Source organism: Lathyrus oleraceus, chromosome 1, assembly GCF_024323335.1.
Source record: "Lathyrus oleraceus cultivar Zhongwan6 chromosome 1, CAAS_Psat_ZW6_1.0, whole genome shotgun sequence".
Classification (NCBI taxonomy): domain Eukaryota; kingdom Viridiplantae; phylum Streptophyta; class Magnoliopsida; order Fabales; family Fabaceae; genus Lathyrus; species Lathyrus oleraceus.
Window position 1 is genome coordinate 179,324,840 of NC_066579.1, and position 24,559 is coordinate 179,349,398.

Here is a 24,559-nt window from a genome sequence, read left to right on the forward strand (position 1 = left end):
GGAGAGCTTGATAACTAGTCGTTCCTGGAAAGTTAAGACAAACTTGTAAAATGAAAGGAGGATGGATTTGAAGAGAAAACTGCAAACTTGTGTTAAATTTGAATGGATGTCATTTTAGGTCTATCGCAGAAGCTTGAATCATTCATTTCAACTTTATCCTCTCTTATATTTTTTCTTCATAGCAACACAAATAAATTATAATCCTACAAATACCATATAAAAAAACAACATGTTAATGTAAACTAGAAGTACATTGTAATCCAACAAAAAATTATCAACATACAAAAATTTATCAACAACAACAACCAACAACAAATCATGTGAAACATAACAAGTCTTCAATCTTCATGCCTAGTTGAATTCATGCACTTCTCAAGCTCTTCATAGTTCCCAAGGTCTTCATCTGATTCAGAATCAGTTGCATCCAGATTCATTAGGTCCTTCATAATAGCCTTTACCTTCCTCATCTTTTTAGGGTTAAGATTCTTGAAAAGAATCTTCTTATAGCCTATTCCACCAGAAGGTTCAACAATACTAATATGGTCCCTAACAACTTCAGCTTCCTTGACTTTGTTCAACGATAACTCCAACATATCAATAACCCCTTTGTAACCTCAATCTCGTGGATAAGTTTGTTTCTCCCACTATTCATGTTGAGAGAAGGATCTTAAATTTGAACAAGATAAATATTTTTAAAAATGACATACAACAACATGCAAAAAAACCCCATAAACTCTCGAACAAGAAGAAAATCATGTGAAAATCTTGTGAAACATAACAATAACATACACGAAAATGAGAGAATAAGGAAGAAGAAGAATATATTTATCTATGAAGAACAAGATTGAGGCTATACTGTAGAATATGAAAGCTAATAACAAAGAAGAAGAGAGAAAATGTATGCTAGGGTTTTGTAGTGGGAGATACGAAGATATTTCATATTATAAGGACAACACTCATTTTAAAGAAAACTAGTGGGATACCCGTGCTATCGCACGGGTTCCGTCGGGATTTATATTATATGATTGTCACTATTACTTTTCAAATTTATATATATTTATTAAGTTCATTAATATTTATATAATTAAAAATATATTGCATAAACAATTTTTTTATAAAATATGCGAGCGAACATTTTTTTGTTGTCAAATTAATGAATCATTTAATATGTGAGAAACATTTGTGTGAAAATGTTGGATAAAATAAAAGGGCAGATTTATATAGCTATTCTGGACAAATAGTATAGTAAACTTTAGTTCGAAAAGTATTCTGGATCTTAAAACTAAAATGAATTTAAAACTAAAATAAATTGAAATTTGAAACATTCTTAAATAAAAAAAACAATAGAAATTTGATCCATAGTCCAATTATTCAAAGTAAAAAAATTGCTATCAAAAGTTAACAAACAACTGTGTCTTTGGCCGAATGAGGATCAAGTAGTCTCATTCAATTGAATTGTGTGTGACCACATGATGGCTAGCATGCCTGCATGACAAACAAATACAATTCATGAGTTTAAGTGAATGTCTCATAAGATGAAAAGTAAAATAACATTAGTAGCATAAAGCATTAGAAGGATGTTCATACAAAAGAACCATTTGACTCATATACAGTAAGCATGATAATTTATTTAATTTCATATAGTCGAGGTAAGCAAAAAAGTTATTGAATAGAGTATAAAGTAATTAAATTGTTGTCAAAATATAATAAGATAAAAAGCTTACCGGTTAACCAAGTGCTTCGAAGACCTCCTTGTACACAACATTTGTAGTAGTCGAACACGGTGAATTGTCCTTGTCATGGATTAGGATTTTTAGCCCACTTTTGCTCTTAACTCGTGAAATAGCAACATACAACTGACCATGACTAAATACTGGAGTAGGCAAGTACAATCCAACACTATCAAGTGATTGACCTTGGGATTTATTAATTGTCATTGCATAGGAGACAATTATTGGAAATTGTCTCCGAATCAACTTAAATGGCCAAGGTGAATCAGACGGTGACATAGACATTCTTGGAATGTAAAAAATCTTACCTATGTTCTTTCCAGACATGATCTTTGCCTCTATGACATGATTTGCTAACCTTGTAACAATTAATCTTGTTCCATTGCACAATCCATCAACCTGGTCCAAATTTCTCATTAGCATAATAGGTGTACCGACCTTCAATTTGATCTTATGATTTGGAATTCCTGATGTTCTTAATTTACTAAGAAATTCAGGAGTTAAAACTTCATAAGATTCATTATAAGTTGTGTCTGTTCTATCAATTGAATCGAAACTCAAATACTCTTTCTCTTCTCCTGAAATATCCGTTCATAAAACAAAACATAAAACATTATTAAAAATAATTGCTATAGTGTATTGTTTTATGTTTAGAAAAGATAAAAGCTAACTAACATTTACCTGGTATCAGATCCAATATGTAATGATTGATTCTATCCACAACTTCAATGGTTGAGGCAAGAATGGCTTTTCCTTGTAAGAACGTAACATCTTGAAATTTTTCCAACAAATTCGGATATGTGTAATCAACGATAGCCCTTATTGGATCTTCAAAATTTGAAATTAATAATTCTTTTGGAATTTCTATATCAACCAATCCATCATTTGGTTCAGAAATCTTACCATCACCAACTTGCAATATCCATTTTGAGAATTTTGCTAGTTCATCAGAACTTGTATTATCCCTTCCATGTCGAAGTCTCATATTCTTTGTGAGCTTTAGAACCTGACAATATTCCCAAACATAGGATGAGCTAATAGATGCATGGACAATATCAGAACGACTTGCTCTAGGAACAACTGGAAGAATCTGTCGGAAATCTCCTCCGAAAACAACAACCTTTCCACCAAAAATTGCATTTTGAAAACCCTTTTTGCTCATGACATCTTTTAGGGTTTTATCCAATGCCTCAAAGCAGTGCCTATGAGACATAGGTGCTTCATCCCATATTATGACATCGGTGGCTTCAAGTAGTTGTGAATGATCAGTGTCTTTGTCGATATTGCAAGTTGAGTTGTCAAGTGTTGGCACGGGTATTTTGAACTTTGAATGTGCGGTTCTCCCACCTGGCAATAATAATGATGCTATCCCACTTGAAGCAACAGTAAGAACAATTTTTTTCTGTGAACGAAGGGCACTTGATAGTGTTCTCCACATGAAAGTTTTGCCGGTTCCTCCGTAACCATGTAAAAAAAACACACCTCCTCTTTTTTTGTTGACAGCATCCATGATGGTATGATATATTGCAAGTTGTTCATCTTTAAATTATCAAGTTATAATTATAAGTAGAAAAAATATAAGAGATTTTTAAATTCATAATAAAAATAAAATGTCACCTGTAAGTGCATGAAAAAGCTCTTCGAAATTCTTTTGCTCATTCTCAGCATTGTAATCAAGTTCATCGTAAATCAGCCGGTTGCCAACATGCTTTGTGACATAGCTATCCGGATATGGCATACATGTAAATTCATGTAAACTTCTTCTATTTGATTGCATCATATTTTCAATCTCAATGAGTGTCAAATTCTTTAACTCAGTGTCTGATAGTTGCAATTCTGTCAACATTTTATAAGCAGTTATATAGTAACAATTTGAATATATATCATAAAATACATATACAACCTGAAAGTGTATATCTAATATTATTACAAAAATTTCAACGGATAGCATTAGATAAGTAGTTAGATTCAGCTTAGAAACATTATTCTAAAATTTGAAGATCAAATTCAACACAAAATTGTATTTTAATTAGTTAGGAATATGAATGCATATAATGTTCCTGTAAGGAACAACATACTTACAAAATGTAGGATATATATGAATTGTTAGGTAATATTTAACAAATAGGTATTGTATGTATCTTAATCATGTCTGCCATTAGTTACTTAATAGTTAACATATAATGTATGATGTAATATTAATCAAATTCTGTTTACACTTAGTTTTATGATGCGCAGAGCTAATTAATTAATATAAAACATATGGGTCAACACAAATTCATATATGAAAGATATAAAATATTTTGATAATTAGTAAAGACATTCTCTATAAAATAAAATAAGTTAAATAAATATTCAGACTATTGCATATAGTGCAGACCAAAACTATTTCTTCAAAGGAAAAACAAACAATGGAAATTTACCTCTTCTATTAGTATTCTGTCTTTGTTGATATAAAATACCGTCAGATAAAGTCCTCCAGGTTTGTTCCCAAACATGACGTGGCCTATTCACTGTACTGGATAGCAACATCGTAACAAATAACTTTCTCAAAAAATGTCCAGAACCCCAATCTTTTGCTTCATTTATCGCTGCAACATATTCACTGTCATCGTTAAGAAATCCCATATGGAAGCATGCATCCCTAAAGCTATCCTGAACCTTTCCATCAACGAATTTTATATCTTCATAGCAAGTAGGGCCCTTGACAACTGTCAGCATCATTCTCAAATAATACAACTCACCAGTACTTAGAGGAACCCAAATTAGGCGGCCAATAGTATGACCCCTTTTTCGTGGTCTCCACCGTCTATATCTTCTATCATATACAAACTTCGTCAGAAATTGAGAGTAAGTTAAATTTTGTGCCTCAAAGTATATTTTGTTTGCTTCCATCCACGCCGTAAACATTGATTCTTTCACACTTGGTTTGTCAAGCACCTCATCAATCAATTCATAATCAGTATAGTAAACAGAATTGTCTCCCTCAAGATGGAAGTACAACCTCTCAACTGCTGGTGACCTACCATGAATAGGAAATGAAAAAAGCCTCCAACACGCTTCACTTGGTGAGACATATCTACAATCAAGATATTGCTTGATTTCATCAACATTTCTTATGACCGAAGTTCCATCAGATTCAGTTTGAACAACCGCAGCAGTAATTCTATCATAACCTTTGTTAATATACTTGAATAAGTACTTAATAGAAGTACTCTGATTACACCACTCCATATTGACGTGTGCTTGATATTTTTTCAACAAATATGGATTATAAGGAACTACATACCTGTTATCAAGTTGAACTTGTTTTTTCATAATCGTATTACCGGTTTCTCTTCTTCGGTACATAGGATATCCATCTTGATCAACAATGGTCTGGGGCTGAAACTTTTTGGGAAAGTATTTTGAGCACTTTCCATCTTTCATGCAGGGTGAAGACCTGTTTGCTATACCACATGGACCATGGATCATATGTGTCTTTACCAAATCATATAGTGGCTTATCATCTTGTTCTGTTGGTATCTCTGCTGAAATGATCTTGTCTATATCATCTGGAGTTGGATACTTGCTGGAGGGATGCAAGAATAGAAGGATATGGGAATGTGGTAAACCCCGCTTTTGAAATTCAATTGTGTATATATCTGCAATAAAATGAGTTTATCATTAAATATTCGGATAATACGTATATCATTAGATAAAATAATTAGAATTAAAACTTACATGCAACAACTCTCCCTAACACATGCTTTTTTGTTAGGTCACACAACAACTCATCAAACTTAATCTTGAAGACTCTAGAAATGATATCCGGACGATCTTGAGAATTCAAGTTATTTTTGGCAACCAATCTCTGAATTTCAGGCCAGTTAGGATTGCAAGTAAATATGATAAAAAGATCCGGAAAACCAAAGTGACTACAAATAGCCATGCCATTAAAATAAAGTTGTTCCATGAACCTTCGACTTCCAACATAAGTCGACGGTAAAACGACTCTTTTACCTTTGTTGGAACCTTGAGTGTTGGCATTCTGTTCTCCATCATTCAAATTGCCATATTTAGAAACACGCAACCTTTTTTGATGTTTTCTTATATAATTTAATCTTTGGGACTCCATCATCGTAAATCCATCAACCAAGAATTGTTGAAACAACCTTCTTGACAGTAATAGTGTTTGTGCTTCATTATTCCTAGATTGAATCCTAAAAGCAAGCCATTCTCTAATTGTAAGCTTATTCCTCTTCATTGGTTTTTTTGAATTAGTTTCCCTAAGAAGAACGCCAACTCTAAATCCATCTTCACCGTAAGGAAACAACAGTGGATACTGGTATGACAAATAACTTGGATGAAACTCACTTATTCTTTTCAGTTGTCCACTCTGTCTCTCAAGAAGAATATCTCTTTTATGACCTGTATCAACATCACCAACGATAAGTGCGGCGACCTCTGAAACAGTTGGATGGTTGTAGATTCTGCCGTCTGTTGATCTGTCAGAGATTAATTTCAACTTAAGATCAGGTAAACTGCAATTTTTCAATCTATCTGCTGCCATCCTAAAAGACTTAGCATGTGTGTTGAACTTATCCAACATAAGCTTCAATCTTTTAACAGTATCTGGAATAATATAGGGGTTGTTCCTGCATATTGATTTTCCAAAGGTTAGTCTATTCAAAATCTATTAATAGTATACTGTGATGGCATATTTTTTAGAATTATGGAATTTTTAATCATGAAGTAAATCGTATGAAGAATATAAACTCACCCTATTGCTTCAATTCTATTCTGAACCTCATTGTCGGTGTCGAAAATGTATAGTTGAGCAAACTTTGGAGATTCTCCAGGTAAAGGAAGCATGCTCCCAATCCGATGGCAGACTTGTCCATGTTTTCTTAGATTAGGTGGTCCCCTTCCATCTTGAAATCTGTTGTCGACCTTCATACCCGATGATGTAAAAGCAAATATCATGTTGTACAATCGACAATATTGCTGATAATTTATACTTTCGCTTTCGCTATTATCAAACAATAAACGCCGAAGTAATAATGGTGGTGTTTTCAAAAGTGGCAAAACAACTTTTCCGTTTCCGCAACATAGTTGGAACTTAGGAACTGAACAATTCTTTCCTTTCTTCGTTTTTTCTTGATACCACATAAGTGCTCCACAATGTATGCACTCAACCGTAGGATCACCAATATCAGAATAATCTATTTAAAAGAAACGTTTTTGAATATTATAATGCATTTATTAAATTTGCTAAGTCTGTTAAATGAAAAGTTATAAGTAAAACAAATGTTAGAGTTAAACATACCAATATTGCAAGAATCAATTGATGAGGAATTGTATTGAAAGGCTTCGTCACCATCAAGACTGGAACTGGAATCATAATTTCCATCTGCAACATTAAATTCGCAAGAGCTGTCACTGATAGAATCATCAGTGGATGTATCATCAACAGAGTTATGCATAGCAATGTTAAAATTTGGAACAGAATTGAAAGTAGATGCATCATGTACAGGAGAATTGGGTGTGGATGAAGAAGAGGGATCATGATTCTCATTGGCAAAATAATTTAAAAGTTTCACACTCATGGATTGAATAGCGCCCACATTCAGTTGTTTTTTGGATTTGTAAGCAGAAGTACTTGGTTGCGCACTCATGTTCAAGTTTCTTGCATTAGAATGTGGAGAAGTTATATTGGAAGGTGGTGTTACTAAATGAGTAAATGATGGAGTATTGATCCTGAAACAACTTGGAGAATTCTTGTCAAAGTTCTCATCATGAGATTGTGAGATTCTTCTTTGCAGAATTTGTTTTCTCCTTTCCCGTGCAAAAGCCGCAGCCTGTTTTGTAGAGACACTTTCAAAATTCTTCATTGAAATACCACTGCCTGTTGCAATTCCAGGAGAATGTGAAAACATATTTCTTTCATTAAGAACAATTGAAGTTATATTAGACAGTGGTGTTCTGATGATTGGCCTCGATGGAGCGTAGTACATCTGAGAAGCTTCATAGTGGTTATAAAAGTTATCTATGTTTCGGAGTTTTTTCGATCTTCTATCTTTAAGAATTTGCTTCCTTTTACGTCGTGCCAAAGCTGCAATTTCTTTATTGGAGTTAGCAGGTGGTTCCATTTTGTTGGAGAATTGTAGTGAATGTAGATGATGATATCAGATTATCTTAAGAAGAATAGAACCCATGTTAGAATATAACAAAAGTTGGAAATCTTTATGTTTGGGTGGTAGCCATTCTAACAGGAACAAAGCTTCTACCTATAACATGCCGCAAGAACAATTAGAGTAAAAGTCATGAACCTAAAAGCTAATAGTCATGCAAGTTTTAATGTTCTTTTTTTAAAAAATTAGTCTTATAAATTAAATCATATAGTAGTATATTCATACAGTAAAAGAAAATGGTTTAAAATATCATTTGGTATTGGTTTAATAATTAGTTTTTGTTACATTAATAATTGGTAAGCCTATTCAATATATTATGTGGTATTGGTTTTCTAATTATATATATAAGACATTATTATAATATAGAGTTATGATTAATGGTACATAGGTAGACTAAAAGACACACTTAAAAAGTAAAAAAAGCATGCATAACTCATTATAATCTTAGCATTGTAAAACGCAGAAGCATTGGAAAACATGAAAAGTTTTTGTGTGCATTAGAAGTAATATTGACACATGCAAAACCTTATAGTGACACTTATTTTATATTCTCATCATTCAATACTACAACATAGCTACACTACCTATAAGACACATTGTAATATCACATCAAACTTTCACTTTTTACAAACAATTGGCTAATCTACTTTAAATATCTAATAGAAGATTTAAAGACTAAGCAAGTAAGATAAAAAATATATACACCCTCTGACCTTATAAAAAAAAATTAATTACTTATAAAAAAAATTATTTTAAAATTTGCTAAAGTATAAAGAATATTTAAAAATATGTAAAGTTATACTAAAAAATTTAATTACTTATAAAAAAATTATTTTAAAATTTGCTAAAGTATAAAGAATATTTAAAAATATGTAAAGTTATACTAAAAAATTTTCTAAAGTTCAAACGGATGAAAATGACATTTTTTAATATCCTGGCCATAGAAAAAATAATAATTTATTACCCTGTAGTTTTATAGACTATTAAATGTTGCTACAACAAAATACTGTTACAACAGTGCTTCAATTATAAAACTTGATCCTAAAATGTGTCTCACATAAGAGATATATTATTTCCATGATGAGAATCAGGATTTAATCCAAACAACTATAACATTATTTCTGATATATTTGTTTGAAGAACCAAAAACATCATAATTGAAACGCATAAGATAGACAAAAAATCAACTTCCAAATAGTTTGGATTGTCTTGAAATATTTGTCGATTTAAAACTAAAATATAACAAAATCAAAACTATGAAATTCCATGAAATATTACAAATAACTCAATCATCATCTATCGACCATCTTCCTTTTTTACAGGTTTCATCGTCTTCGTAGAGGAAAGTTGAACACTTTCAACATCTTCTGACGCTTCAGAATTTATACGTTTACAGGGGGTCATCACAGAATTCGCAGCATTGGGGTCGAAATCAGCAGATACAGATAAAGGTTCCTGAAAATCATGTGTGTCTTCAATTAGATATTGAAAGCAGGAATATATGACAACTAATTCGATATAAGATATAAAATATAAAATATAACTTACCGATAAACTCTTCATATCATCTTGTGAGGAAGACAATGAAATTGGAATTTTTGATACATCCTGCAGAGAGATAATGGAATTATTAGGGTATTTTTGTTAACTCAAATCAGAATTAAGATACAAATCAATGAGATTGAAACATTTGCCAATAATATGTTAATACATACCTCATGAGACTTGAAGGTGTCCTTAACTTTCTTACGTGAATCTTCATCGTCTTTAAAGCTAATAACCGAAAGACGATTAAATTTCGGTTGAAAAACAGCTCTAATTGCCAACTCCTTCTTCAACATAGCATCAAGACCAAAAGGGAATTCTAACGGATTGTCTTCACCGGCCTAAATTTCAGCAAAAATTATACATATTAACAAAATATATTATTAGCAATTTCTTGTACAACATTTGAAGACACTCATATTACCTCCACTAATTCATTTTTCATCTGTAGAGCAGATTTTCCAATTAACTTGAAACAGTCACTATCCCAAAAGACGAAACGGGACTTGAATTTACCATCAACTCCCAACACTTCAAGCTTGTACCTATATATAAATCCCATTTAAATAGATTGAACCCAATTTATAACTCCTATTGAAACAGTTTCAAAACACAACGATGAATGAATACCTTGGCACGGGTTCAGAACTTATGTGATTTGCATAACACTTAAGTTTGCCATCTTTTACAGTGACGCTCTTGGTACATTCGGCACAACCATCGTAATACCAACCGGAATTACCAACTTCAAACTTCTCCAACTTCGCTATGGTGAAACATGTTGTTTCCTGTAAAATGAATTTTCACTTATATTATATAAATAACATAAAGATTAAGAACAAATTAAAGTTTCATGTGCAGCCTGCATACTTGTTTAAGCATCGCGATCTCAGCCAAACTAATGACTTCGGCCTTCCATATAAATTTATCAAAATCGGAATACTGTGAGGTTTGAGTTGTTTCAACTTGCAAACTTGATGAAGAAAGCTTTGGCAGTTCAGCATTTAGGCTGCGAGTCATTATATAAAAGAATCAATATAGAGTAAAATTCTATCACCATGTACGACATTGTACGAAAAAATCATAAGGGAAATCTGATACGCCAAGATGTTTGTGAAATACCTATCCTTCAGCTTCTTAATTTCAACATTACTAATATCATTAATGATCAGCTTTGTGCCACTCCAAGCATTGGATACATTTAAAGGAAAACCTCCTTCAACACCAACTAAATATCAGCATAATGAAGCAAATACATTGGGTATTTTAATTATCAACAAAACACGATAACGTTTACCTTGCGCAGCCTTTATCCTTGCGTTTTGTAATAGAAAAACAATGTTCACATCTTCCCCATGATTCTTGTAGTATTCATAAAATTGCAATGCAAAATTACCCCATAGTGTACACTGCACGACAATTTTGCTACCAATAAAAAAAGCAAAGATGTTGTGGTTCAATTACACCACAACAAACAAAAGCAAAACACTTTATGATTTTTAACAGAATGGAAACCAACAAAAAGGAAACGAATACAATGTAAATAGTTTTTTGAGTATACGAACTCAAATGTTTTCATACCTCATGTCAGTGATCATAAACACAAACTTGCTTTTGTTGTTATCTGAGTTTATCTGAGTCTGCAGAATTTCAGTAACTCCTCCAACTATGTCTTCAAAAGTTTGATTAACAATGTAAGCATACATACAAGATAATCCAAATAAAATAGATGAATAATATATATATAAATATCAACGTACCAACCAATACATTAGGCTGGAATTTTCCATCAGCAATGGACGCCAAACCAAGAATGTTGAAATAATCTATAGGAATCTCCGGGAGCTCCGTTTTCTTAACATAAGTTAAACCACAAAATACCAACTTGTATCCATGAGTAGTAGACTTAAAGGAGAAATCGTTGTTTGAGACTTTAAAGTTCTGCATGATATATGAAGCTCCTACGGCAAGATCGCCCACATATTTCGACACCAGATGGGATGGTACAATTGCTTGTATCATATCCAGCTTTTAATCATAAAAAATAAAAATGTGCCAAATTTGTTTCAGATAATCATTAACTATATAGAAATAAGTACGAAAATTATAACATAAACAACTAACAGTGAAAATAATACCTTAGAATCAACCAAAATTAGTTCAAGGTGTTCTTTGTTTGACGAACTTCTCACAGTCCAGAGATGTCTACAACGAACAACAATCTTCCACAAATCTTTAGAATCGTTAATGTCCATCACGGATTCAATCGGTCGCGCCATCGTTGATGTAAATTTTGAAAAAATCTGAAACATAATTAGTAGGTTACAATACGTTCAAAAAATAGAAGAAACATGATTATCAATGAAATTGTGGAAAGGTTATGGAGTTTACCGAATGGAAAAGTTGAAAGAGGAAGAAGAAAGAATTTGTGAATGAGTGACGAAAATAGGTTTTCAATTTGTGAATGAATTGAAAGGGGAAACAGAAAGATATCATGAATGAGTTGAAAGGGGAAGAAGAATGAATTTGTAAAGCCATGGTGTAGATAGGGTTTTCTAATTCCCAAAACAATTATAAATGAAACTCAATTTTCCAAATTGAATTGGAATTCAAAGAGGCATAAAATGAATTGGTGTCTGCGTATCCCAAAGCGTTCCTCGTGTATCCCATTTTGTATTTTGTATAAACCATATATGTGAGAATAAACTAAGAAATGACACCTCAGCAAAATTAATTGCCAAATCTCTAATAGTTTAGGAATTTTGAAAAAGTCAGTAATGCCCTTTTGTTTTAGTAAAAAATAGATTTGATCAAAAGGGTAAATTAGAGAGTAATTAGGGATTGTTTTTATTAGTTAGATATTAGATGTAGAAATTTATGGGAGTTGGGATTCAAACCCTGTCACTCCATGAATGTAGAATCATGGTTAATTAGTGTGACAATAGTGCAATGTTTTCCCGTAAATATACAAAAATAAGGCGCATCCAAAAATGAGGTATTACCACGGTTAACAGTCAAACCGTTTTAATTTAGTGTTACGAAATGTCTATTTTATAGTAGTATACATTGGTTCTTTTTGGACAAAATTTATCATGCATACATACATACCACCCACTAAGCCACTAATGACTTAAAAGCTAATGCAAAATGTTATTGTAATATAAGACAACCTTATTTGAAGGGGAATGCATATATATGCTCTTTCTTCAATTATGATGTGGAAACAGCAAACCACTTGTTTCTTAGATGCATGTACACCTTACTTTTATGACATTAGATGATGCGATTGTTTGGCATGAAAATTGATAGAACTAGTTACGAAGCTTATTCAAACTTGTTTGTAGAAATTGGAGCTTTCAAATTCAGAATTTGATCATGACTCTCATCATAATAATTCTTTGGAAAATTTGGTATACATGGAATGATATCAAGTTTCAGAATGGTAAAATTAAGTTTTATAGAGACATTCTTTGTAACACCATATTTAACGAGCGTGTATTTTTTCTTCATTTTAAATGTTAAAAATACAATAGAATTCATTCAAAATTGTCCCTTTTTTAGTTAATGATCAGAGTAAAATCTTTAATATTTAAAATACTTTTTCAAAACTACAATCAAAGACTTGTCCGAACTTATAAAGTATTTTGACCACTTTCATATATTTTCCTACAAAGTGTTTGACAAAAAGTAAAACTCAATACAAAATGCACATATAAGCATTATACTATAACAATAGTCTTCTAAAAAAGAAATGGTCAATAATGTGAAACAAAACCCTAAGTTTGTCTTTGGACTCTAACTATCGATGAATGGGTATTAAACCCTCGAGTAGCATTTATCCTTACTGCTCTTGATCATCTATCCAATTATTGTTTTTCCATGTCTTTAAGAGTAATTCAAACCTCTATGAACTTGAGGAATAATCCCAATTCACAATATAATATAGATTCACGATCTAAAAATAACATATATGAAAGAATACACATATGCAGGTACAACATGACATATAACAATCACACGTTTACTTTCACATATAAAGCAATGCACAAATAGCTTAGTGCAAACTCTACATGTGTAATAAGTCCATCTGGCTTATCATATGCAGAGTGTTGTGGGCACCTCATACTAACTTTGTGGTTCATATGACACATACTACTATAAAAACACATTTAACCTCGATTGTACATGATCTGCTACCTCAGTTTCAAATTCAAGGTAACGAAGGACGACATAAGAAGTGCACTACTTTACCTCTTGATTTTAATTTAGATGATGAGTAATATTTAAAGGTAATGAGTACAATCCACGAGGATATCCTTTTTTGAATTTTTAAATGGAGAAAACACATTTCTCCTCAAATATGACATTCCACCGACGAGTACAACATCTTTCACCTCAGTTTTAACTTTCCATCAACGGGTAAAACATGATTGAGTTTATTATATCTAATATGGATTGATTATTTTACTAATCTCTAACTGAACATATAACTTCTCAAATTTATTAGTAAAATAAGTATATGAATAATTGTCTTATATTTGAAGAACAACTTACACTAATTAATGTTGTTCGAGCATCTTGTAACCCATCATTCATCTCATGTTCTTTAATGGTTAGAATTTCTTCAATGTTTCAAGATCTTTATTCAACACTTCCTTTTCTACTAATTCATTCTTGAAAGCATAAAATTTAATACTTGGAAAAATGAACAAGTATGTAAGAAACTTGAACGAAAACTAGAAGTATCAAAGAGATTTTAACCATTAAAGAATGTGAGATAAATGATGAGTTGCAGAATGCTCGAAAAACATTAATTAGTATAAGATATGTCTCAAACATAACATAATTTTTCATATTATTATTTCTAAAGTAAATTTAATAGGTCATATGTTCAAAGAGGGATTATTGAAACAAACAATCGACATTAGATAATAAACTCAAATCGACAAAATAAGATGAGATCTGCACAAAGAACCATAAAAACATAATCTCAATTTTAATAGAAATATCAAACTCAAACTCATACTTAATAACAACAACTAAACTACAACATATATATTTTCATAAATTTTGAAAGTAGAACAACTAAACAACAACAATAATAACATTAATAACTCAGAAATAATAACTTACATTAAACAACCCAAAAAGTAATCTCTCAATAAAACTACAACAACATCATCAATAAAACTATAACATCAACATGTTTAAACAACAACAACAAGATTAAACCTCTAGGATTTCGAGTCTCAACAATAACAACAACAACAACAACATTTATGTAACATGGGTATTGATGTTTAATGTACCAGATATGTGAAGAAGAAGTGAAAGAGAATGTTTTGGGTCTTCCATTCAGGCAAGTATTGAACGAGAGCCCTAAACACATATCATATTTGCGTTGAGGATGATATGTGTTTAGATCTCTCATTCTTTAGGTCTCTCTTCTTTGCTCTTTTGTTTAGGGTTCTTCGTTAGGGTTTTGTCTGTGTTGTTTTAAGGCAAGTGAATAGGAATGCTATATATATATATATATATATATATATATATATATATATATATATATATATATATATATATATATATATATATATATATATATATATATATATATATATATATATATATATATATATATATATATATATATATATATATATATATATATATATATATATATATATATATATATATATATAAACAAATTCATTTCGATTGGAAAACAAAACTGACGTGAAAAATAACTTATTTTTAGATTAAAAATAAAATATTTAGGAGGACGTCACTTTTAATAAAATAAAAATATTAAGTGAAACTATTGGGATTCGAAGCACATAGCCTATATTAGTTTACCCCTCAATTTAAAAATACAACCAACAGAATAGATTATATATATTTTTAAAGAAAAAAAATACACGACGTGTCCATGAATTATACTTGGGCTTTTTGATACATGAGGTGAAATCGTTGTCATGAAATGTATTATTTGTAGTAGTGACAATGGATAAACAATCAATGATTAAAACACATATTCATTCAATCACAAATAATATCATTATAAAGCGCCTTTACCATTTTTAGTAGGACTCATACGCAATGTTCTTTACTCCAAGGATCCTTAGAGATTGAACGACCTTCATGCCTACTTTTTCTCTTGGTCATATTTTATATTTCTCGTATCAGAACCCACGGGTCCCTTAATCATCGATTTAATAAATATAGATCAGTTAGCATATTAAAGTCATAGTACCAAATAAGTAATGAAACTAACTTATTTATGTTCTAAAAGTCTTGCGATAAGTGAAAATGCATAAAGAACATGATTTCCATCCTCCTCACATATCTAATAACCATTTTCATAAAGTTGTTTAAAGTATAGGAGGTTCCTCCCTCAATATTGTATACTTAAAATATCTAAAATAATACAGTTATTTATAGTTAGATCTTTAAACATTCTTCGCTATATAAAAGAAATAGTTTTTGATACTTAAAAAATATTCCTAAGGTTTTCTTACAAAATTTTCTAGGGTCTTAAAATTGCAAATAAACATGTGAAAGAACATTCATAAGTTTATTCAAATTCAACATAATCATTTCTCAACAGTCAATTCATATGTTTATTCAAAATCATGTAAAAGCACATTCACAAATTTAGCATCTTGATGCAAATACACATCCCTAATGGACACACAAGCATCACACATCTCCAAATGGGCTTTACTCATGCATACAAACACATATTCATTCAATCACATATTATATCATTATAAAGTGCCCTTACCATTTTTAGGAGGACTCCTACGCAACGATATTTACTCCAAGGGTCCACAGAGATTGAACGACCTTCATGCCTATTTTTTCTCTCGGTCATAGTTTATATTTCTCATATCATAATCCACGGGTCCCTTAATCATCAGTTCAATAAATACCAACCATTTAACATGCTAAAGTCATAATACCAAGTAAAACTAACTTATCTACATTCTAAAAGTCTCACGATAATTGAAAATGACTTTTTTTATATCAAAAAGGCCCGATTTCCCTTCTCCGCACATATCGAATAACCATTTCCATAAAAGTTTTAAAGTATAAGAGGTTCCTCTATCATGCTTTTCTATATAAAATAAATAGTTTTCGATACTTTGAAAATATTCCTAAGGTTTTCTTACAAAAATTTGCCAGGATCTTAAAAATGCAATTAAACATAAATCTCTCCTACTCTAAAATGTGTCAAAAGGGTGTAATTATTTTTCAAATATTAAAGAATCTAATACATTTCAATGAACTTACATAGTTCTTGAATTCCATTTGCTTCAAAATAAAATGAAATTGGAAAGTGGCAAAAAACCATATACTAAAACAATAAAATTGGAAATTTTATAAAACTTAAAATTTACAACATAAGAGAAACTTCATTTGCTTCAACTAATTCTAACACATAGGCCTCAAAGAATCTTGAATTCAGAAATGTATACAACATATTTAATAGGTGGCTGATACTTAATGTTTAGAAGAAAAAAAACTAGTAAGATCATATCTAACAAAATTTGCTTGAATTTTCATTTCCTTAGACATTAAATTTGTTTAATATGTGGCTTCTGCTACTTGAACATAAATGGAATGTCATGGACAAGAGTGGAAGCAACGTGGTATATATTTATGGATATGAGCACCTAATCATTTAATTTGATAGTAACTAATCATTGAAAATCAAAAGCAGTAATTATGTTTTGAGAAAGCAATACGGTGCTCCATCCATTCTTCTTTAAAAAATGGTCAAAGGAGAGGCTAAATCTCTTATAGTCTTTGGACCACTACAAAATACATGTTTGATAACACTAACTTAAAACAGACTGACAATTAATCGTGGTAATACTTCCTTTATGGACGCATTTTGTTATATTTATGAAAAGACATTGCATTACAGTCAAAACAAATAACTGTGATTATACATCCATAGAGTGGTATGGTTGAAATCTCAGCTCCAACAATTTTTTATTTTTTCGTTATAATGAGTGTTGTCCTTATAATATGATATACATTTTAAAATTAAAATACGTATCACGACGGTTGGTAATGTCAACCATTGTGAAAGTCATCACATTTCATCACGATTTATGAATACGACCATGGTGAATTGTTTACCCATATATACGTGAATTAACTCTCGCTTCTAGACAATATAATTGTATCTCTCATATTCAAACCCTAGCGCACATTCTCTCTCTTCTTCTTCGTCATTAGATTTCCTATTCTACATTATTTACTCAATCTTATTCTTCATACATAAAGGTATTCTTCTTATTCTTTATTCTCTCGTTTTCGTGTATGTTATTGTTATGTTTTAAATGATTTTCACATGATTTTATTTTTGTTGTTGTATATTGTTGTTTTTGTTGTTGTTATTGTTTTTGTTGTATTATGTTATTTTCGTGTATGTTGTTGTATGTTGTCGTGTATGTTGTTTTGTTTCAAAATCTGCTTATGTTTCAATAGTTTGTTTCACAAATGTTGGTGTATGTTATTGATGTGTTGTTGTTGATAAATGATGTTCTTTGTTGTTGATATTGTTGTTGATAAATGTTGTTGTAGGGATACTTGTTTCAATAACGAGAATGAAGCTAAAGTGAACACTGCAAACTTGTGTGAAAGATCCAAAATGACATCTATTTAAAATTAACACAAGTTTGCAGCTCTCACTTCAGCTTCATCCTCCTTTCATTGTGGATGTTATTTTGGGAGACATGTACGTTTATGATACATTTTATGAGTTAATATATATGTTGTTGTTCTTATTAATAAAAGTGTTATGTTGTATGTTGTTCAAGGTTTGTTGTTGATGAATGTTGTTGTTAATGTTTGTTTAAAAGATGAGTTTGTTATATCTTATGTGGTTTGAGTGTTTTTCCAATCCCTTACTGAATATATAATTTTTCATATTGCATTAGAAAAATATAATATGATAGATAAAATTATATTAGAAAAAAAGTACATGTTCGATTCTAGACAAGAAGTCTTCAGACCGTTATCTGCATTTCGTTCTTTAACAGTTAGGAGTTTCTTTAATGCTTGTAGTTCTTCAACCGCCACTTTCTCCACCTCTATTTTTTTTGCAAAATGAACTAGAGATGACGGAAGTATATGTTGAAGAATTAGGAGCATTAAACAAAGTTCTAACTATTAGTGAACAAAATGCAGACAAGGAGCTGGAAAACTCTTATCTAGCATTGAACGTGAACTTATTCTTCTAATATAAATTAATTTGTCATATTATAATGTTCTAGATCAGAATGAAAGGTTATCTGTTTAGTGAGCATTGGCGAAATAATCATTCTACATAATTTATAATAAATTTAGTATATATATATCACAACGATTGTTTATACCAACAATTATTAAATGTTATGCGTTAAGAATATCACACCGATTGTTTAAAGTAATCGTTGTGATAGGTAGCATGTTACATAACTTATAATCACGTGCACACGAACATGATGTAAAGCATCATACATACAACCATCCCCTACTTCACAAAGGTTTGGTCAAGGGTGGTGGTATCCCTTTTCCAACCATTGCGAAATCACTTTTCCATAGTAGTGTTGTTTCTTATAAGTTAAAAAGTGTAATTCACGTGTCTATAATCGACAGGGTTGTAATTGATTACATTCCCTTTGGAGAAAATAATTAGAGTGTTGTTTTAACCGATTATAGGATATAGGTAATCGATTACAGTAGAAACAAAAGAGGTTCAGTAATCGGTTACACTCTGTCTAACTGTAAAAAAAAATTAATTTTTTGTTTGTTACTTGTACCTAACTCAATGTAACTGTGTATAAATACCCTTTGGGTATTTCATTAATAGATAGATAGACTCTATTTTTCATCATATATATATATATATATATATATATATATATATATATATATATATATATATATATATATATATATATATATATATATATATATATATATATATATATATATATATATATATATATATATATATATATATATATATATATATATATATATATATATATATATATATATATATATTGAAAATCACCATTCTCGTCGTTACTTATCCCAACATTTGACATCAAGAACTTGGTTCAATTCATCAAACACTTAGTGCGCGACAATGATTTCCTTCTCCAATTAATGTATCCCAACAAATCTCCCAATTCTCGATGCGAAGTGTAACAACCCAATTTTAGTAATTATTTCTTATATTATTATTACTATATTTTATTTTATTTATTTGGAGTGTTAATTAATTAATTGGTTGTTAGGTAGTAATAATTGATTATATTAATTTATTTGGTGTGTTAATTAATTATTTAGTTGATATGAGATATAATGAATAATTGAATTAATTAACTTGGTGTGCATATTGTGTTAGTTTAATTTAATTGAACTAATTAGAGATATTTAAATATTAGGTCTTATTGGACCTATTAATTAAATTAGAGGTATCATTCCTTAAGCCCAAATGTAATACTAATATATAAGAGGTGAGGAGAGTGAGAATTAGGATTCATTTGATCATTTGACAACAATAGAGAAAGAGAAGAGGAAAAGTAAGGAGAAGAGGGGAAGAACAAGAGAGGAGCTAGGGTTTTCAGAAAATCGAAGAGGTAAGGGGGAGAATCCTTATTATTATGGGTTAGTATGGTTGAGTCAATGGGTAGAAGTATGTTTAGGTTAAAATTCCTAATTTTGTATGATTTTGGAATTGTTAGGTTTTGATGAGTATTCTTGATTTATGGTGATTTGATTGTGTCAAAACTGCAAATTAACGTTATATACTTAGAGTATTGTATGAGCTATGATTTTCTGAACGTTTGGCTTTTTACGGAATCGAAGTCGGAGGTCCGAAATTCCTCCAACGATGAAAAACGCAGAAAATTCTGCATTCTGTTTTACGTTAACCGGTTACCCACCGAGCGTTAACCGATTACTTGCTTAAAAATCTGCACAAGAAGTTGATTCTATTTTACGCTAACCGGTTACCCACTGAGCGTTAACCGGTTACTTGCTCTGTTTTGTGTTAACCGGTTACCCACCGCGCGTTAACCGGTTACCACTGTTGAATAAATGAAAAACTGAGATTTTAAAAAGTTGTATTCAGTTGCAATGAGATCTAGTGTGCGTAGTTGATAATTAGCCTATATTTGTGAATGATATATATTGTTATGAATGTGTATATGTACCATTGGTGGATAATTCATAGAGTTGAATTATGGTGATATGTGGAATGTTAAGATGGTAGAGATGATCTTAATTGCATATGTGTTGGTGTTTGTACATTCATTCATGGCATGGTCGGCTTCATGGTGGAAGCGGTGAAACTGTGGGTTCACATGGTATTAGACGTTGATCTTTGAATGGAAATAGGCGTAGCATACGTTGATCCTTAATTGGAAATAGGCGTAGTAGACGTTGATCCTTGAATGAAATAGGCGTAGCATACGTTGATCCTTAATTCGAAATAGGCGTAGTAGACGTTGATCCTTGAATGGAAATAGGCGTAGCATACGTTGATCCTTAATTGGAAATAGGCGTAGTAGACGTTGATCCTTGAATGGAAATAGGCGTAGCATACATTGATCCTTAATTGGAAATAGGCGTAGTAGACGTTGATCCTTAATTGGAAATAGACGTAGTGGCTTTGATCTTGTCCGGATCGGAAGCGTGGCTTGGATTCTAGATATTGAATCAGAAAGCGGTGAAACATTGGGTTCACATTGCGGTACCACATGCATAGAGTCACATGTCTTGCATTGAGTCACATTAGAGTTATGTGATAATTGAGTGTATGCAGTGTTGTGATTGTGATGTGTGTATGAGATATGGTAATTGAATTTGGTGATGTTTGGGTACATAACTTGACAAATTATGTGATTATGTGATGATTGTAGTTATGTGTATAATTGAAAATATAGTGTGGGATCTTAATATAATACTCCTTGAGTTTTGATGGATGTTGAAACAAGTGAAATAAATGTTAGTTAATATTATTTACATGGTTATACGAAGTGTGATGAATTCCTTTAATTGTTGATTTAATCATTGTGCTTTATTATACTTCTTCATAATGATTTGAATTCTCACCCTTTCTGTTTGAATGTTACCTTTACATGGGCATCGTGCAGATACTCAAGAGTAGTATCGCTGAAGTAAATGGAAGGTAGCTTACTCGAGATTAGCCGGAGAGTCTTCCGTGTTTTAGTTGAAGACTAGGTAATGAGTCAATGCTCTGGTCATGTAACACTGGGTAGATTAGTAGTATTGAACTCGTATCCTATTTGGATAGTATTATATTATTTCTTGTGAACATGCTTATTTGCAATTGTTGTTTGAGAGGCCATAGTGCCAACGATTCTGAATATGGTTTTATTTTATCTTGAGGAGATTATTGAGAGATGATCATGGTATGGGACATGGATCATTTTATGAAATGCATGAGTATTCATTATTTTCCGCTGCGAACGCATATTCCTGAATATTCATGATAATCGAAATGTGTTATTTTAAATGACCAGGTGTATTGTATATTGATGATGAATGATGTTGGTTTTTGAAAGCTTTTAGTTTTCGAAAACGTCGATGTGAAGCCCTTTTGTTTATATGCATGCCTATTTACTCTGATTATATGTTAAGTATTTTGGGGTAGAAAAAGGGGTGTTACATTAGTGGTATCAGAGAAAGTCGGTCCGTCCGGCCAGGTTGTTTAATTAGGTTTGTTCCCTAGTATGCGACATGTGTGTGAGAACACTGTCGATGCTTATTTTATTTTCCATTGTCAGGTTGGGAAGGAAATAAGTGGGGGAGAAATGTCTGCTTATCTTGGATGTTCCAATTGCATCGAGCTTGGACATTATGTTGTCACATGCAAGAGTGAAGTGTTGGCTAGTTAACCTGTTTTGGAGAATGTTGTGCTTTTCCTGAAACTGAAGAGAGGTCGGATTCAAGGATGGTGTTGGTTAGAATTTAATCGGGTGTATATCAACTGTTTTGAGAAGACGGTCACTTTCCTGAGGTTGGTGCGAAGGAAGATTTGTTTGTGTCTGCTAAGCAAGTTGATGAATCGGTGCAAGATGATGCCGAGTTGTTTATGTTGTTGGCAACTTTAGATATTCGTGAGAAGAGGACGATTGAAGAATTGCCAATAGTTTGTGAGTTTTCGGAGGTATTTCCGGAAGATATAAGTGATTTACCGCCGGAGCATGAGGTTGAGTTTTCGATTGATTTAGTTCCTGGAACTAGTCCTGTATCGATGGCTCCCTATCGAATGTCTGCTTGTGAGTTGAAAGAGTTGAAGAGTCAACTTGAAGACTTGCTTGAGAAGAGGTTTATTCGTCCTAGTGTGTCGCCGTGGGGTGCACCTGTTCTGTTGGTCAAGAAGAAAGAAGGTTCTATGAGATTATGTGTTGATTATAGACAACTGAATAAAGTGACGATTAAGAACAAGTATCCACTTCCGAGGATTGACGATCTGATGGATCAGCTGGTTGGAGCTTGTGTGTTTAGAAAGATTGATTTGAGGTCTGGGTATCATCAAATTCATGTAAAGGCTGAGGATATTCAAAAGACTGCTTTTCGGACAAAGTACGGTCACTACGAGTACTCCGTGATGCCTTTTGGTGTGACTAATGCACCTGGTGTATTTATGGAGCATATGAATAGAATTTTTCATGATTATCTGGATAAGTTTGTTGTTGTGTTCAACAATGATATATTGATTTATTCTAAAAGCGAAGAGCATCATGCCGAGCATTTGAAGGTTGCTGTAACACCTCAAAATTTGCCCTCCTCTCTTGGGACTAAGCTTAACATTGTACATATCATTTTAGGTCATTAGGCATTTAATATTGCATATCATGTGGTTACATTGTGCAAGCCATACTCTCAAGTCTTGATCAGAGGATGAGAAAGTCAAAGTGCAGGCCTAGGGTTTATTGACTGATCATGGGCCATCTGAGGATTGGGCTGTGAATTAGGGTTTCATGATTCTCAATGGATGGTGGTCTTCATCTTGATTGCAATGATACATCATCATCATCATGGTTGGATTTCATCAAGTGTTGAAGCAGATTCTTTGGGATTAGGGTTTTGACCATTGGTCGACCCTAATCAGTTGCATTGGGCCAGTCAGGGCATGGTCAGGAGATGGGGTTTGTGATGGCTATGGGGTGCATTATATGATTATTTTGTGCTTATTAAGGCTAGGGTTTCACCCTTGAGCCATTTCATCAGGAGAATGGGGCTCAGATTGATCTATGCTTGGCAAAATTCATCTGTCAGTTGAAAAAGTCAACTGTGGTCAACTGTACATGATCTGATGGATTTGGAGGTGGAAATGAGTTGGATACACTTCATTCATGTTGGAACAAGTGTTATTTGACATCTCAAAGCTTAAGAATGGAGAAAATCAAGTCAGGACAAAAACTGCCAAAAATAGAAAGTGACTTGTAATGGAAGTTTCCAAAACATGGAAAGTTTTGGACCTCAAGACCACGTGTCCAAGGAAGCTTCAAATGAAAAATTGTTCAACATGAAAGTTGTAGATCTTGTTCTCACCTTTCCAAAATGTCCAAGAACTTGAAAATCCCATGTATGGTTGTCAAGTTGTGGTCCAGTGAATTTCAGAAATGACCCATAATCAGGAGGCCATAACTTCCACATGGATTGTCCAAATTGGTTGTTCTTTATATGCACAAACTCCATTTGACATGTACTTTCATGGTGCATAATTGGATTTCTTCAAAAATGGTCAATGCAAAAAGTCAAATTTCAACTGGACAGTTAAATGAAACAGGGGCAAAATTGTCCAATTTGTGAAATAATTGGAATTTTTGAGTGGGGATTTTTGCAACACTTCACAAATGGCATTTGAAAGTTGTTGGAATCATCATAATATGCCAAAGCCTTATGGTTTGAAAATTGGATTTTGAAATGGATTTGAAAATGAACACATAAGCCATCACATAGTGAAAATGAGAAATACACCTCCAATGAGCATGCAACAAGTGGCAATAGCTCATGACAGGTGTTTAGAAGGTGTATGAGGTGGCAGTGAGCTGTCATGAGCTGGCATATGAAGTT

The 24,559-nt window shown here is 31.9% G+C and overlaps 2 protein-coding genes and 1 long non-coding RNA gene across 3 annotated transcripts; all 3 read right to left on the reverse strand.

Moving 5' to 3' along the window:
* Positions 1 to 1,727: 1,727 nt before the first annotated feature.
* Positions 1,728 to 7,861, reverse strand: LOC127098153 (uncharacterized). Its single transcript, XM_051036665.1, has 7 exons — positions 7,039 to 7,861; positions 6,493 to 6,934; positions 5,454 to 6,367; positions 4,154 to 5,374; positions 3,348 to 3,566; positions 2,412 to 3,269; positions 1,728 to 2,308 (listed from the first exon to the last, which is right to left on the reverse strand). Exons 1-7 carry the CDS (start codon positions 7,859 to 7,861, stop codon positions 1,728 to 1,730), a joined length of 5,058 nt encoding a protein of 1,685 aa, XP_050892622.1.
* A 36-nt stretch (positions 7,862 to 7,897) lies between these two features.
* On the reverse strand, positions 7,898 to 10,230 carry LOC127098163 (uncharacterized). The gene is made up of 6 exons (XM_051036675.1): positions 10,079 to 10,230; positions 9,873 to 9,993; positions 9,619 to 9,789; positions 9,452 to 9,511; positions 9,224 to 9,358; positions 7,898 to 7,999 (listed from the first exon to the last, which is right to left on the reverse strand). The coding sequence occupies exons 2-6, from the start codon at positions 9,891 to 9,893 to the stop codon at positions 7,898 to 7,900; spliced, it is 489 nt and encodes a 162-aa protein (XP_050892632.1). The 5' UTR covers positions 9,894 to 9,993; positions 10,079 to 10,230.
* Positions 10,231 to 10,310: 80 nt separating this feature from the next.
* Positions 10,311 to 11,715, reverse strand: LOC127126051 (uncharacterized). The gene is made up of 5 exons (XR_007804893.1): positions 11,587 to 11,715; positions 11,030 to 11,476; positions 10,746 to 10,857; positions 10,571 to 10,664; positions 10,311 to 10,457 (listed from the first exon to the last, which is right to left on the reverse strand). It is a non-coding gene; the product is annotated as an uncharacterized LOC127126051 (long non-coding RNA).
* Between the last annotated feature and the right edge of the window lie 12,844 nt (positions 11,716 to 24,559).

What these genes read in the sequence shown, in the direction of transcription:
- LOC127098153 (XM_051036665.1), bottom strand. Translation starts at nt 7,861, where the DNA reads ATGGAACCACCTGCTAACTCCAATAAAGAAATTGCAGCTTTGGCACGA. An exon ending in AATAGAATTGAAGCAATAGG is followed by an intron (nt 6,368 to 6,492) that starts GTGAGTTTATAT and finishes ATCAATATGCAG; the next exon opens with GAACAACCCCTATATTATTC. An exon ending in GTTAGGGAGAGTTGTTGCAT is followed by an intron (nt 5,375 to 5,453) that starts GTAAGTTTTAAT and finishes ATTTTATTGCAG; the next exon opens with ATATATACACAATTGAATTT.
- LOC127098163 (XM_051036675.1), bottom strand. Translation starts at nt 9,893, where the DNA reads ATGAAAAATGAATTAGTGGAG. An exon ending in ATGATATGAAGAGTTTATCG is followed by an intron (nt 9,359 to 9,451) that starts GTAAGTTATATT and finishes CATGATTTTCAG; the next exon opens with GAACCTTTATCTGTATCTGC. An exon ending in CTACGAAGACGATGAAACCT is followed by an intron (nt 8,000 to 9,223) that starts GTAAAAAAGGAA and finishes GGCATGTTATAG; the next exon opens with GTAGAAGCTTTGTTCCTGTT.